The sequence below is a fragment of the Rhinatrema bivittatum genome, chromosome 14 (genome assembly GCF_901001135.1).
Source record: "Rhinatrema bivittatum chromosome 14, aRhiBiv1.1, whole genome shotgun sequence".
In the NCBI taxonomy this organism is placed as follows: Eukaryota; Metazoa; Chordata; class Amphibia; order Gymnophiona; family Rhinatrematidae; genus Rhinatrema; species Rhinatrema bivittatum.
Genome location: NC_042628.1, coordinates 22,027,126 through 22,039,823, shown reverse-complemented (window position 1 = coordinate 22,039,823; position 12,698 = coordinate 22,027,126). Strand labels below are relative to the sequence as shown.

At 39.7% G+C, this 12,698-nt stretch overlaps 1 protein-coding gene across 3 annotated transcripts in view; it reads right to left on the bottom strand.

Annotated features, from left to right (window-relative positions):
- SNX29 (sorting nexin 29) overlaps window positions 1-12,698 on the bottom strand; it is a 464,358-nt gene that overhangs the window by 400,926 nt on the left and 50,734 nt on the right. For all 3 annotated transcript variants that reach the window (XM_029577102.1, XM_029577103.1, XM_029577101.1), the window contains exons 8-10: window positions 9,638-10,013; window positions 8,832-8,950; window positions 1,349-1,442 (exon numbers count right to left, since the gene is read on the bottom strand). In XM_029577102.1, the coding sequence (XP_029432962.1) occupies window positions 1,349-1,442; window positions 8,832-8,950; window positions 9,638-10,013 (589 nt within the window). The remainder of the gene's footprint in view (window positions 1-1,348; window positions 1,443-8,831; window positions 8,951-9,637; window positions 10,014-12,698) is intronic.

Below are 12,698 nucleotides of genomic sequence, written 5' to 3'. Positions count from 1 at the left end.
CTTAAAGTACACTAGAAATAATGAGACGAACAAGAACCATATCAATAACACCCCAGGCAGTGAATGCACCTGATATCTACAATATTGTAGCAAGAATGTTGATTATGTACGTTTTTATAATCTGCCCTGCATGAAAAGTATTTTAGGAAGTGTGCGTAATATAAGACTGTGCAGTTGCCTCCTCCCAAACTTAGAAGTTCCTTAGAGATTGCGGTTTAACCCACTCTCTCTCACTTCTTTCTCCATAATAAAAAAAAAACAGCCCTATAATAAAAATTTCACAAATTTTGACCAACCGATTTTCCTCCCCAGGTGCTCACAACTTTTTTCAAAGTCTCATAATCATGCAGTGAGAGTCAACAAGCAGGTAAAAAGATCATATTTTAACTCCTACCACCACAGCAACCTATAAACTGAATAAAGAGGTCTTTTAATTCCTATAATTTCCAAAATTTCCTCCTTAACCAGCTTCCAAAATGGCATGATGAAAAATTGCCACAAACTGATCTCTTAAATTTTCCTTACACTTCTTTGATTAGTGCACATGAGTTTAAAGTATTTACTAATAAAGATGTTTTATGTATCTCTGAGGATATAGGCCCTCCTTAACTAAAATTTATTATATTATTTCTTTAAAAAAAACAAAAACCCTAGAGACTTCTAAAGTTTCTTCTGGTTCCTTTAACCTTTACTAATTTACTTGAGCATTCAGAAGATAAAAAATGAGGAACAGGCAACTATTTTGACCACTTGTTCTACTGAGAGTGAAAAGAATTTGATTATGAAGCTTTTCTTTGCAAACAGAGATATGGGATATAAAATTCGGATTTTTCCAGATGTCTCCCGACAAACTCAGATTAGGAGGAAGGCTTTCTTCCAGTTTATAACTACTGTTCTTAGTTTGGGTGGAGAGTTTTCTTGTATTATCCTGCTAGATGTTCAATCAAATTAGAAGGGAATAGGTTCATTTTTTATGAGCCTAATCAATTAAAGGTGTCACTGAATAGCAGAATAGCTCTAGCCCCAGCCTCTACTCCAGTGCCAGATCATTAATTAGGTAGTATTGCGGTACAACTATGTTAATTGAGCAGTCAGCTTTTCCCTTTTCATTTTTCTTCAATGAGATATTTTTCCAAGGTTCTGCACCCCTTTGTGGGTCTTTTTTTCTATAACAGATGGATGTGGTTTAATTTTCATTTGTATTTTTTTCCTTCTTTTGGACACAGGACCAGTGGGTTATGCCACCACCAGCAGATGGAGATGGAGCCTAACTCCAAAAGTTAGGAGCCTATAAACCTATTGAAAATTGGACCCTAATGTTTTTGTGCTAGAATGGCCTGATGCACACCTGTACTGAAGTTCTGACCCTTGCTGAGCCAGTTGTACTGCAAGGACACCACTTTCTTGCTCATTTTCATATACCAACTTATCCAATGTGGCATCTGTAGAACAAAATAAAAAGGACAGATGAAAACTAGGCAGCATTGCATCAGATTTTTTGTTCATCTGAATTATAAACACAGAAATAGATATGTCAAAAGCACATTAGATCAGCAAGACCAAAAGCAAATAGATTTTTCAATCACCTGTGAGGTTGCCATTTTAGTCCAGTTCGATACCCAAAAATAAAGATCAGAAATAGCTTATAGATGAGCCTTTCTATTGGGCTCTCTTAATACATTTGTAACTAGCTTTTGAGAGCTATGCTCCCTTTATCATGTCAAGCTACATTATCTACAGCTCTGGAATACATTGCCAGCCGAGGTAAGATTACAATCTGATACCAAAAAATTCAAGTCAGAACTCAAAACATGGTTATTCCACTAGAACCCGATTAAAAATGGCCTTGTAACTCTTGCTTTTATTTTTTATGAGCTGTTTTTATCTTTTATTTATATCTTTTATCTTACTTAAAGCCCGATACTGTAAAACCGCGGGAGAGCGGACGAACGCCCGCTCTCCCGGCGCACGCACCGGCCCTTGGCCGGTGCGAGCGATCCAGTATGCAAATTAGGCGACGCGGTGCAAACGAGGGAAAGGAGGCGCTAGGGACACTAGCGCGTCCCTAGCGCCTCCTTTTGGCCTGGAGCGGCGGCTGTCAGCGGGTTTGACAGCCGACGCTCAATTTTGCCGGCGTCGGTTCTCGAGCCCGCTGACAGCCACGGGCTCGGAAACCGGACGCCGGCAAAATTGAGCGCCCGGTTTTCGGCCCGACAGCCGCGGGCCGAATTCAAATTTTTTTTTTTTTACTTTTTTTTTTTTTTTACTTTTGGGGACCTCAGACTTAATATCGCTATGATATTAAGTCGGAGGGTGCACAGAAAAGCAGTTTTTACTGCTTTTCTGTGCACTTTCCTGGCGCCGGAAGAAATTAGCGCCGACCTTTGGGTCGGCGCTAATTTCTTAGAGTAAAATGTGCGGCTTGGCTGCACATTTTACTTACTGGATCCCGCACGCATACCTAATAGGGCCATCAACATGCATTTGCATGTTGAGGGCGCTATTAGGTGCCGCGGGTGGGCCGCGTGTTTTCCTCCCCTTACTGAATAAGGGGTAAGGGAAAACACGCGTCCAGAGCAGGCTGACAGTGCGCTCCGACGGAGCACACTTTACTGTATCGACCTGTTACTGTTTCTAATTTGTATCCTTGTATTAGTTTTATGGTTTAAATTTTGTATTAATCGTTATTTGTTATTTTATAGTTATACATTTGTTTGATACCTGTTTTATTGATGCTATACCTACAATTATATTTTATTCTTATATTGTAAACAGTTGTGATAGAATACCCGATATGATGGTAATTAAAACTTAATAAACTAAACTAAATTTATCTGACTTGCTTAAATACAAGCTTTAAAAATATGTCTTTACATAATTACATCATCATACACAGTGGGTTTAAAAAAAGGTTTGGACAAGTTCCTGGAAGAAAAGCCACAAACCATTATTAAAGTCCTCTTTGTTTTTTGATGGTTTCTTTTATGTTATGTATTTGTTTTATTAGGTTTTATTATTACTTATGACTCTGTTTTAAGTATTTTCTTTTATTATTATCTGCGTGTTTGTTTTTAAGCATTTTGTTTTATTATGACTGCATCTCTGTGAGAAGCCTAGGACTTTGGATAGTGCAGTATAAAAATGTTTTAAAATAAATAAGATGGACTTGGGGAAATCCATTGCTTATACGTGAGATAAGCAGCATGGAACGTATCAATCTTTTGGGATACTGCTAGGTACTTGTGACCTGGAATAGCCACTGTTGGAAACAGAATACTAAGCTTGATGGACCTTTAGTCTGACCCAGTATGGCAGATTTTATGTTCTTATAAAACATGATTCATAGAAACATGATGGCAGAAAAAAGCCATATGGCCCATCTATCCAATTAATTTAGCATTATAATTCTCATCACTTCCTTAGAGATCCCCTGTATTATCCCTTGCTTTCTTGAATTCAGATACTGTTTTTGTCTCCCCCACTTCTACTAGGAGGATGTTCCACACATCCACCACTCTTCTCTGTAAAGAAATATTTCCTAAGATTACTCCTGAGTTTACCCCTTTTCAACCTTATCTCATGATCCCTCGTTCTAGAGCCTCCTTTCTATTGAAAAAGGCTCCTGTCCTGTGTATGGAAACCTTTGAGATATTTGATTGTCTATCATATCTCCCTTATCTTGCCTTTCCTCTAGGGCAGAGGTTCCCAAACCTGTCCTGGGGACCCCCAGCTAGTCAGGTTTTCAGGATATCCACAATGAATATGCATGAGATCAAATTTGCATACAGTGGAGGTAGTGCATGCAAATTTATCTCTCACATATTCATTGTGGATATCCTGAATACCTGACTGGCTGGGAGTCCTCCAGGACAGGTTTTGGAACCACTGCTCTAGGGTATACATGTTTAGATCTTTAAATCTATCCCCATATGCTTTAGAACAAAGACCACTGACCATTATAATAGCCACCCTCTGGACCAACTCTATCTTGGGAAAGTGTCTTTCCCCAGAGGTAATGATCAAAGTCTGAACACAGGGAGGTTAGACAACCAACTCCAGTCAAGACAGTGAGTGGTTAATAGAGGAATAAGCCCAGTTCACAGTTCTGTGCTCTAACTGCTAGGCCATACAAGAGACCAATTATCAGAAACAACCTATTTTATCACACTGTTGTAAAGGCCAAAAACTGAACAGAGCATGATTAACCTTTTAGGTACCAACATTCCACAAGTGGAACATTTTTTCATATACTTTTAATTACTTGCACATTTTTTATACCATATGTATACCATATTTGGGTCTAGTTAACTAACATATGTAAAAAGGGGCATCAGGAAATAATTCCTTCAATGAGCAGGATCTAATAATTCCCACTTCTCAGGAGCTTTATTAACCCAACATATCTTCATTCTGTGCATTCATTGCCCAATAAGAAATCTAATGGGCTATCTATCATCTGCTAGGAAGTGTCCCACCTGGGCAGCCATCAATGCTAAAAGTAAAAATCTCTGTACCTCATTGCTGTTATTTAAGTGATGGGAGAAAAGATTAACAAAATTCAATAGTTTTATCTTGTATCTAGTTATTTGTTGGTTTTTATTTTGGTTTGTTTCCAGTATTCATCATACCATAAGATTACTGTTTCTACACTATAATGCTATTTTGTCACAGTGTCAATTTTTAATAAAGTTTATAAAATGCAAACAAAAAATGCCTCAAAGTCAGTTACCCAGGTTGGTATTAAATGGGTTATGCAAACATCTGTGTACTCACTGTAGGATTACAAACCTGTAGGTCCTTATTCAGCTGCTGATTAGCCAGGAATGTTAGCTGGATAAACATATCCAGCTAACTTAACTGGGATATTCAGCAGTATGGGCATAATGCTGAATATACCCAGCTATCTTAAATTAGCCAGATAAACATATCTGGCTAATTTTAGAACTTCTCTTTGGCTGACCTAAAGATACAAAATCATCATTATCCAGCTAACTTAGGCCTAGATTCATCATTTCGCTATAATTATAGCGAAATGATCGCCCGCGACAGGAAAAGGGGCGTGGGCAGCAAATGAGCAGCCGGTCGCATCGCAGCATATGGTAACGCACATGGCGTTGCGTTACTGGATATTGAGATATCGGCTGCGCTGGTCATTTTCAGCCTCTAGTGCCCTGGGAAAAGCTGTAACTATTTCCCACAAAATTGCCTGCGCTAGTGTGTGAAAGTTTATCGCATACAACGTTGGCAGCCCCTAATCACCATCAACGCCACCCAAACTCATCCCTGTTGAATATAAATGTTTAATTTGCATACACAAATTTGCGATAGGCCATTATCGCACGGGTTATCACATGCAATAACGCCATAACGAGTGCGATAACGGCCTATCGCAAAGTGATGAATGACCCTGTTAGCCAGATAATGCCAGTCTGCCCCTGGACCGAACCGGATAGCAAGTTAAAACTTATCCAACTGTGTCAAGGATGATCAGACAGTCAGGATTTTCAAATCCTAGTATTTCTCTGGTTAAATGCCAAATGTGCTGAATATGGACCTCCTGGAGTTTAACATTATAGAAACAATATAAATAAAAAATTAGCTCTGTGAATTCTGAGTTTGAAATTGGTTTTCTTTTTTGCATGCATGCAGATGATTAGACACAATGGAAATTGTATATAGTCAACTTGCTTTGATATAAAGGAAAAACAAAACAAAACTAATCTTGTAGCTACATAATGAAATAAGAGAGCAAATCCTTGCCACTGACAAGGATAGGTATCCATCAGGCAACCATACAGCTGGCACAGTCTATAATGTTCGCTTAGTACAGACAGCCAAGCCTTAGATATATTACCAAACACCTAATAAAAAGTTCATCAAACACAGAAATGATTCAATAAATCACCACACAATTAAACAGGCCTGGAAAAAAAAAAACAAACCAGATCCTGAAGTGGTTTTAAAACTGTAAGCATGCTGGCATACACAAGAGGGCAGTCCATCACTGCAGCTGGTTTTATTATCTGAGCAGTAAAGATAATTTAAACACTGAGCCGCTTAATCACCTCTAGTTCTGGCACATCACACTACCTAGAATGTAAAAGATTTGAGAAAGCGAACTGCTTTAGCTTCTTTCTCTGGCACACAATTGTGTATACAACTGTCCCTCTTTACATAATAAATCACATTAATAACTGGTTCCCTTAGCAGTAAGCAGTGGTTTATGTACGCTATAATATTTGGACTAAGTTACCATCCATCCCATCTTTGCTGGGTCACTCCCAATTTCACCAAGTATGAAAATATCACCACCCATTTGTTTTTAGGACATGGTAACACAGTAGCATAATATTGTCAGCAGAAAACGACCAAATGGTCCATCCAGTCTACCCAGCAAGCTTCCCATAGCAACTGCCGCTCCATGTAGGTTACCCCCCATGTGTCTGTTAAGGGTAGTAACTGCTGCTCCGTGCAGGTTACCCCCATGTGTCTGTTAAGGGTAGTAACTGCTGCTCCGTGCAGGTTACCCCCATGTGTCTGTTAAGGGTAGTAACTGCCGCTCCGTGCAGGTTACCCCCATGTGTCTGTTAAGGGTAGTAACTGCTGCTCCGTGCAGGTTACCCCCATGTGTCTGTTAAGGGTAGTAACTGCTGCTCCGTGCAGGTTACCCCCATGTGTCTGTTAAGGGTAGTAACTGCTGCTCTGTGCAGGTTACCCCCATGTGTCTGTTAAGGGTAGTAACTGCTGCTCCGTGCAGGTTACCCCCATGTGTCTGTTAAGGGTAGTAACTGCTGCTCCGTGCAGGTTACCCCCATGTGTCTGTTAAGGGTAGTAACTGCTGCTCTGTGCAGGTTACCCCCATGTGTCTGTTAAGGGTAGTAACTGCCGCTCCGTGCAGGTTACCCCCATGTGTCTGTTAAGGGTAGTAACTGCTGCTCCGTGCAGGTTACCCCCAAGGGTCCTCAAAGGGCAGTAACTGCAACGCTGTGCAGGTTACCCCCATGCCTTATGTTAAGGATAGTAATACTTACAAGCAAAAGCAAGCAAATGTCAAACCCATAACAAAATTATTACAACATTTTTGTGTGGTGAGCAGCCTACCTGTAATTCAGACAAGGCTGCTTGCATGCTCTTTGTTTTTGGACTTGGCTGTAGAAACTTTATCCCCAATATCAGTATATCACTACCCTAGACTGTAAATGTCAGGGCCCAGTGTTGGCTGTTTTCAGAATCCAATACCTTTTTCCAACGCCCGGCTGTCAAAGCAAAGAGCAATGGTGCAGCGGTGTCAAAATCATCAAAGCTAATTGGTTAAGGGTAGTAATCCCCAGTGCCGTCTGGTTAAGGGTACTAACTGCCGCTCCGTGCAAGAGACTAGTTTGTGGCCTCCCATCAGTTTTGCTGACTAGGGTTCAAAAATCATATACTCTTGGTTCCTTGTAATGGCGCTGCTGAAGCACCATTGGAATGCTTGTCCGTGTCCTATAATTAAGCCCCCAATTTGGTACTGCTATAAGAACTGACATACAAATTGACAGCTGCTGGGCAGCTGCAGTGAACTTTTCATCCATGTGCCACTGCCCCTGAAGCCACACAAACTCTGCTGGTGCCACCCATTCAGAATCCCTCCAGTAGGGTCACACTTTCTTCCTTTCCTGTTCTCCCTAATGACAACAGCTATGCGTGCAACTGCTACTAGTAATGCCACTGTCGACTGCAATACTGTTTGTTTGTAACCCGCTTTGGGATCCTTGGAAAAAGGAGAAAATCAAAAATAAAGTATATGCAGCCATGTGGTGCCAACACAATCAGTGGTAAGTGATGCAAGTAAAAACACAAGAAGGAGAGAAGATGGTGAGTGAAGAGAATGAAAGAGAAAAACTGAATTGGAGGGAGGGAAAAACACTAAGGGAGAAGAAAGCTTAAAAGAGAATGAAACAGGCAAAGGCAAAGACTGAAGGGAATGATTGCGCCTGAAGGAGGAAAGAAGAGGAAAAGCTAGAAAAAAAGAATGGAAGGATAGAAAAGGAAAAGAGGAGAGAAGAAAAAGGCATGAAAATAAAAACAAGGAAAGAGAAAACTGAAATAAAGAACAGAAATTAATACTAAAAACAGAAACAAAAATATTCAAATGCATTCAATTAATAAAATGTCATATGAATAAGTTACACTATGAACAATTTTTTAAATAAATGTTTTACTGTATTTTTAGTAATGTTAATTACACAAATTATGCTAATTGACCATAAAATTCAAAATGTACTGCAGAGTATTTTAAATATTACAATTAATTTACCCATGAACCATTGCAGAAAAGATGTCATGCATATAACCCATGCCTGTAGATCTCTATTAGCAGAAAAGAAGGTGAATTCCCTCCCTACATGATCTCCCAAATCCTGCAGTTTTCCACTGCTCATCTCCAATCCCTACTCTCCTGGACCTCTCCCTCCAAGCCCCTCCTTTTCTTGACCCTGTGGTTCTTCTCACCTTCCCCCTTGTCTTCTGTAAATACATCACAATGCATACCCTCTTGTTATTACAAACTAGTGACCATACTGATATAGAAATCACTATCACTGTACACAGAACCATATGACAAACATCATGGTTGCAAACTTCTTACATTCTAAGTTTCATCTTAAAAAGATCGACTAAGCTGTTCAAGGTTGCATATTTGCTGAAAAAGGATCACACTGGAGTGTTTGGATTTCACAGTTCACTGATCTATACAGCTAATCATTCTCAAAGTAAAAGCAAGAGATTCATGACTTTTTCAATGCACAGATATGGACTAAGATAGAGGGGCTCTGGGGCAATGCATTACCTACCAGACTGGGAGTAAGTGCCAGTCATACTGACAGGGAAGAGAACATCTGAATTGTCATTCAGAACCTGTAGAGGAGTCCAGCTGCAACTCTGCGTATTACATATGGTGTCTTCAGATGGCCTGAATCAAGACAAAAGGCATTAATGAATGTATATTAGTCCTTTTATGCATTTGGCTAACTAAAAACAGTCACCCAATTTGGTGTCTGGCTACACAACACATAAGGATAGCTCAGAGAAATTCTTTGCAGATGTTCACTTTGATCCAATAAAAGATATCACAGCCAGCAAAGAATGTAAGGGAAATACTAAGAGAGAGATTTTAAAAAATCCTCTCTCTTCTGCATTATATACAGTCAGATCTTGATGGTGATCCATTAATACAAGCAGACTTATGCCAGATATATGAATGGAAAAAGTGTAATTGGCCAGTCATGACAGGAGGTTTACACACCAGGCATAGCTGAATCTATCTGTCCAGTCAACCAAGTCAAGCTTGTCTGGAGTTAATACCCTTTTACACTGTGGATATTCAGGGATATAAAAAAAAGATTTAAAACAATGAAGCCCTCAAGGGACCCTGTATGCAAGTGACTTTGTGTACCAAGCCTTTCATTGTTACTATGATTTTGTACACCTCTTTTCAGTCCTTTCTCAGACTACCTAACTCAGGCATGCCATGAGAGAGGAGGCTTTATTGGGCATAGACGCTGTTCAATACAACTAAAAATGATGATTCCGACGTACAGTGGTATCACACAACAAGTGACATGAAAGATGGTTCAGTGCTTTTCCCAAAATTACTTACTGTTCAGAAGTTTCTCTGAGGACTTTAACATCTTTGCTTCCCGATCTCTTTCTGTACGTATCCTCCTCATCTACATCTTCATCATCAATACTTTTTACATCAAGCACTCGGTAACCAAAGTCTCCATTGAGACACATGGATTCATTCTTCCACAGACTGACGCTGCTCTCACTCCCATAAGAATTCAGTGCAGTTGGGACCTCAGAAGCAGGGAAGGCAGCCGATGACCTGTCTGAATTCTCTTCTGAGCTCTCCCCAGTCACTGCTGCCACCTTTAGAATCTCCACCGAATCCTGATCTTCAACTTCCTCGTCATTATCAAATGAAATAATATTGGACACCTTTTTTTTTTTCCGATCCTTTCTACATTTAATATCTACAAGCCCCCATCCAAAAAAAAAAAAGAAAAAAAATTGCAGACATTGAGAAAAAAAAAAGCCTCCAAAACAGTAGAAATTTAAAATAAACTTACTAGGTTTAGTTTTCTGAAATTCATAATCCACTTTACATGGTGAAGAATAAACAACATGTAGCAAAACATCCATTACTGTACAGATATGGAACTACCATCTGATTGTGTTTATAACATATCACCTAATAAGAAAATACTCAGGGAAAACTTCCATGGTTATGAAAAATATGTCCATATTCAGAAGTTGTCTGGCTAAATTAATATTTGGGAAGCTTTCCTGTTAAATTCTAGTCAGATAACTTATTATCTGGCTAAAATTTGGCCAGATAAGTCAGGGGCCAGATAAGTTATCCGGCTAACTTCAATATTCACAGTTAGCTAGATAACTTATCCAGCTAAGTCTGGCCGTCCCGAAGACCTGTTCTAAAGCTAGGAGAATAAGAATCCCAATTATGCTAAATCATCAAAATAAAAGCAAAGCTTTTTCAGGGTTTAAAATAAGACATTTTCACTGGCAGCTAAATAATAAGTATCCAGCTAAGCATCTGATATTTGGACTTATCCGGTTAGGTTAACCAAATAAGTTAGACCTGCTCGATAGCAAGTCTAACATTATCACTTGTGCCACTGAATATCCCTTCTACATTACCCTGATAAGTTATATTGAGCTAACTTAGTGCCAGATTCATTACAGTTTTTCTCCCATTTTGTGTCTGGGGGGAAAAACCCTTAGTGAATCAGGTACTTAAATAGACAGATCTTTGAATATTGGGTCCAGTGCAATTTGTACTTAAATATTTGTACATGCATACGTATGGAGATGGCAAAAGCATAAACAGTAACAAGAATTCAAGAAAAAAAATGGAATAATCACAAAGGATCCTTAGTTATGAAGACTCAACAAAAAAAACAGATCAACTTGGGTCTCTGGCATTGTAACAGGAAGTAATTTAGTTAGACTAGATGGGCCTCATCTCTCATGATGATTTATGGTACGAAGACTAGATGCGCCCATTACGTGTATTTTGCTGAATTGTTGACAGAGTAAACAATATGTTATATTGTGGGTGGGAAAGAGGGGAGATGAGTAGATTTTTATATATTTCATGTTTTTATTATCTAACTGCTTTGTGATTTAAAAAACATTTCTGTGGGTTCAACAGTGCTTTCCCTGTAGAAATGAGCTTTTTGAAAAATTACCTGCCCTAGATGGTATGTGCATAGAGCTTCTATGCAGGTACTTTAACCTGCTATAGGGGCCTACTTGGGGGAAAACGTTGGGGACAAAGATTGTGCTGAAAGGCAGACCATGCCACATAAGTCTTTCTTATGTTATGCTCTTCCTCTTCTTCATCTCTACCCTCACCTTCTGATCTTGCCTCTATTTATTCATTCAGTTTATCAACCCCTTCTTGCTACCATTACTCCCTAATGTCTATTGTAAACATTGCCTCCTTTATATAATCAATCTTATTCCTGGCTCCCAATATAAGCCTTTGTAACCAGTTATTATTCCATGTTCCTTGTAAAAGTTTGCTGTTCCATGTTCAGTGTAAAAGCTTCACCTTGTTACCTGGTGTCGCTCTCTTAGTTCTATGTGAACCGATACGATGTGCAAACTGATATCGGTATATAAAAACCACTAAATAAATAAATAAATAAGGTTCTTTAAAGTCAGGATAAACAATAAAGAATCTCATCCCGTCCTCTCTGACCAGGGAGTCCCCCAAGGATCCTCCCTCTCACCCACTCTCTTTAGCATTTACCTTCTCCCGCTCTGCCAGTTACTCACAAATCTAAAACTCATTACCTTTATGCGGACGATGTACAAATTCTCATCCCGATCACAGAATCCCTTCATAAAACCATGACCCATTGGAATGATTGCCTTCAGTCAATTAAGCACCTACTCTCCAGCCTTAACCTAGTTCTCAATTCCAATAAAACGGAGATGCTCATCATCTCTCAAGACGACAATTACGCCCTGCTCAACCCACATCCCTAAACCTTAACCTATCACCGTTTGTCAGGAATCTAGGAGCCTGGCTGGACAACCAGCTAAACCTAAAAAAATTTATAAACACCACCACAAAGGAGTGCTTGTACAAACTGCAAGTCCTCAGAAAGCTAAAACCACTCCTTCATTTCAATGACTTCCGCTTGGTACTACAATCCATCATTCTATCTAAGATCGATTATTGTAACTCCCTCCTGCTCGGATTCCCCGCCAACTCCATCAAACCTTTACAGATGGTACAGAACGCCGCCGCCAGAATTCTCACAAACTCCAATAAAAGAGAACACATCACCCCCATCCTCCATACCCTACACTGGCTGCCCATCAAATACAGGATCCTTTTTAAAGTTCTCACAATTATACACAAAGCGACGCACAACCTCTCTCCTCTCACATTAAGCACCCAACTGAGACCGCACACTTCATCCAGACCCATCAGAAGTGCTTACAAAGGCTCCTCCAGCGAAAACAGCACTAAGGAAGCGGGCCCTATCTACAGCAGGCCCCCATCAATGGAATGCGCTCCCCCCGGACCTACGACTTGAACCATGCCCCTCTGCTTTAAAAAAAAAACAAAAAACTAAAAACGGCTTTTCATCCAAGCTTTCCCTGACACTTAACCTTGGTTTAAT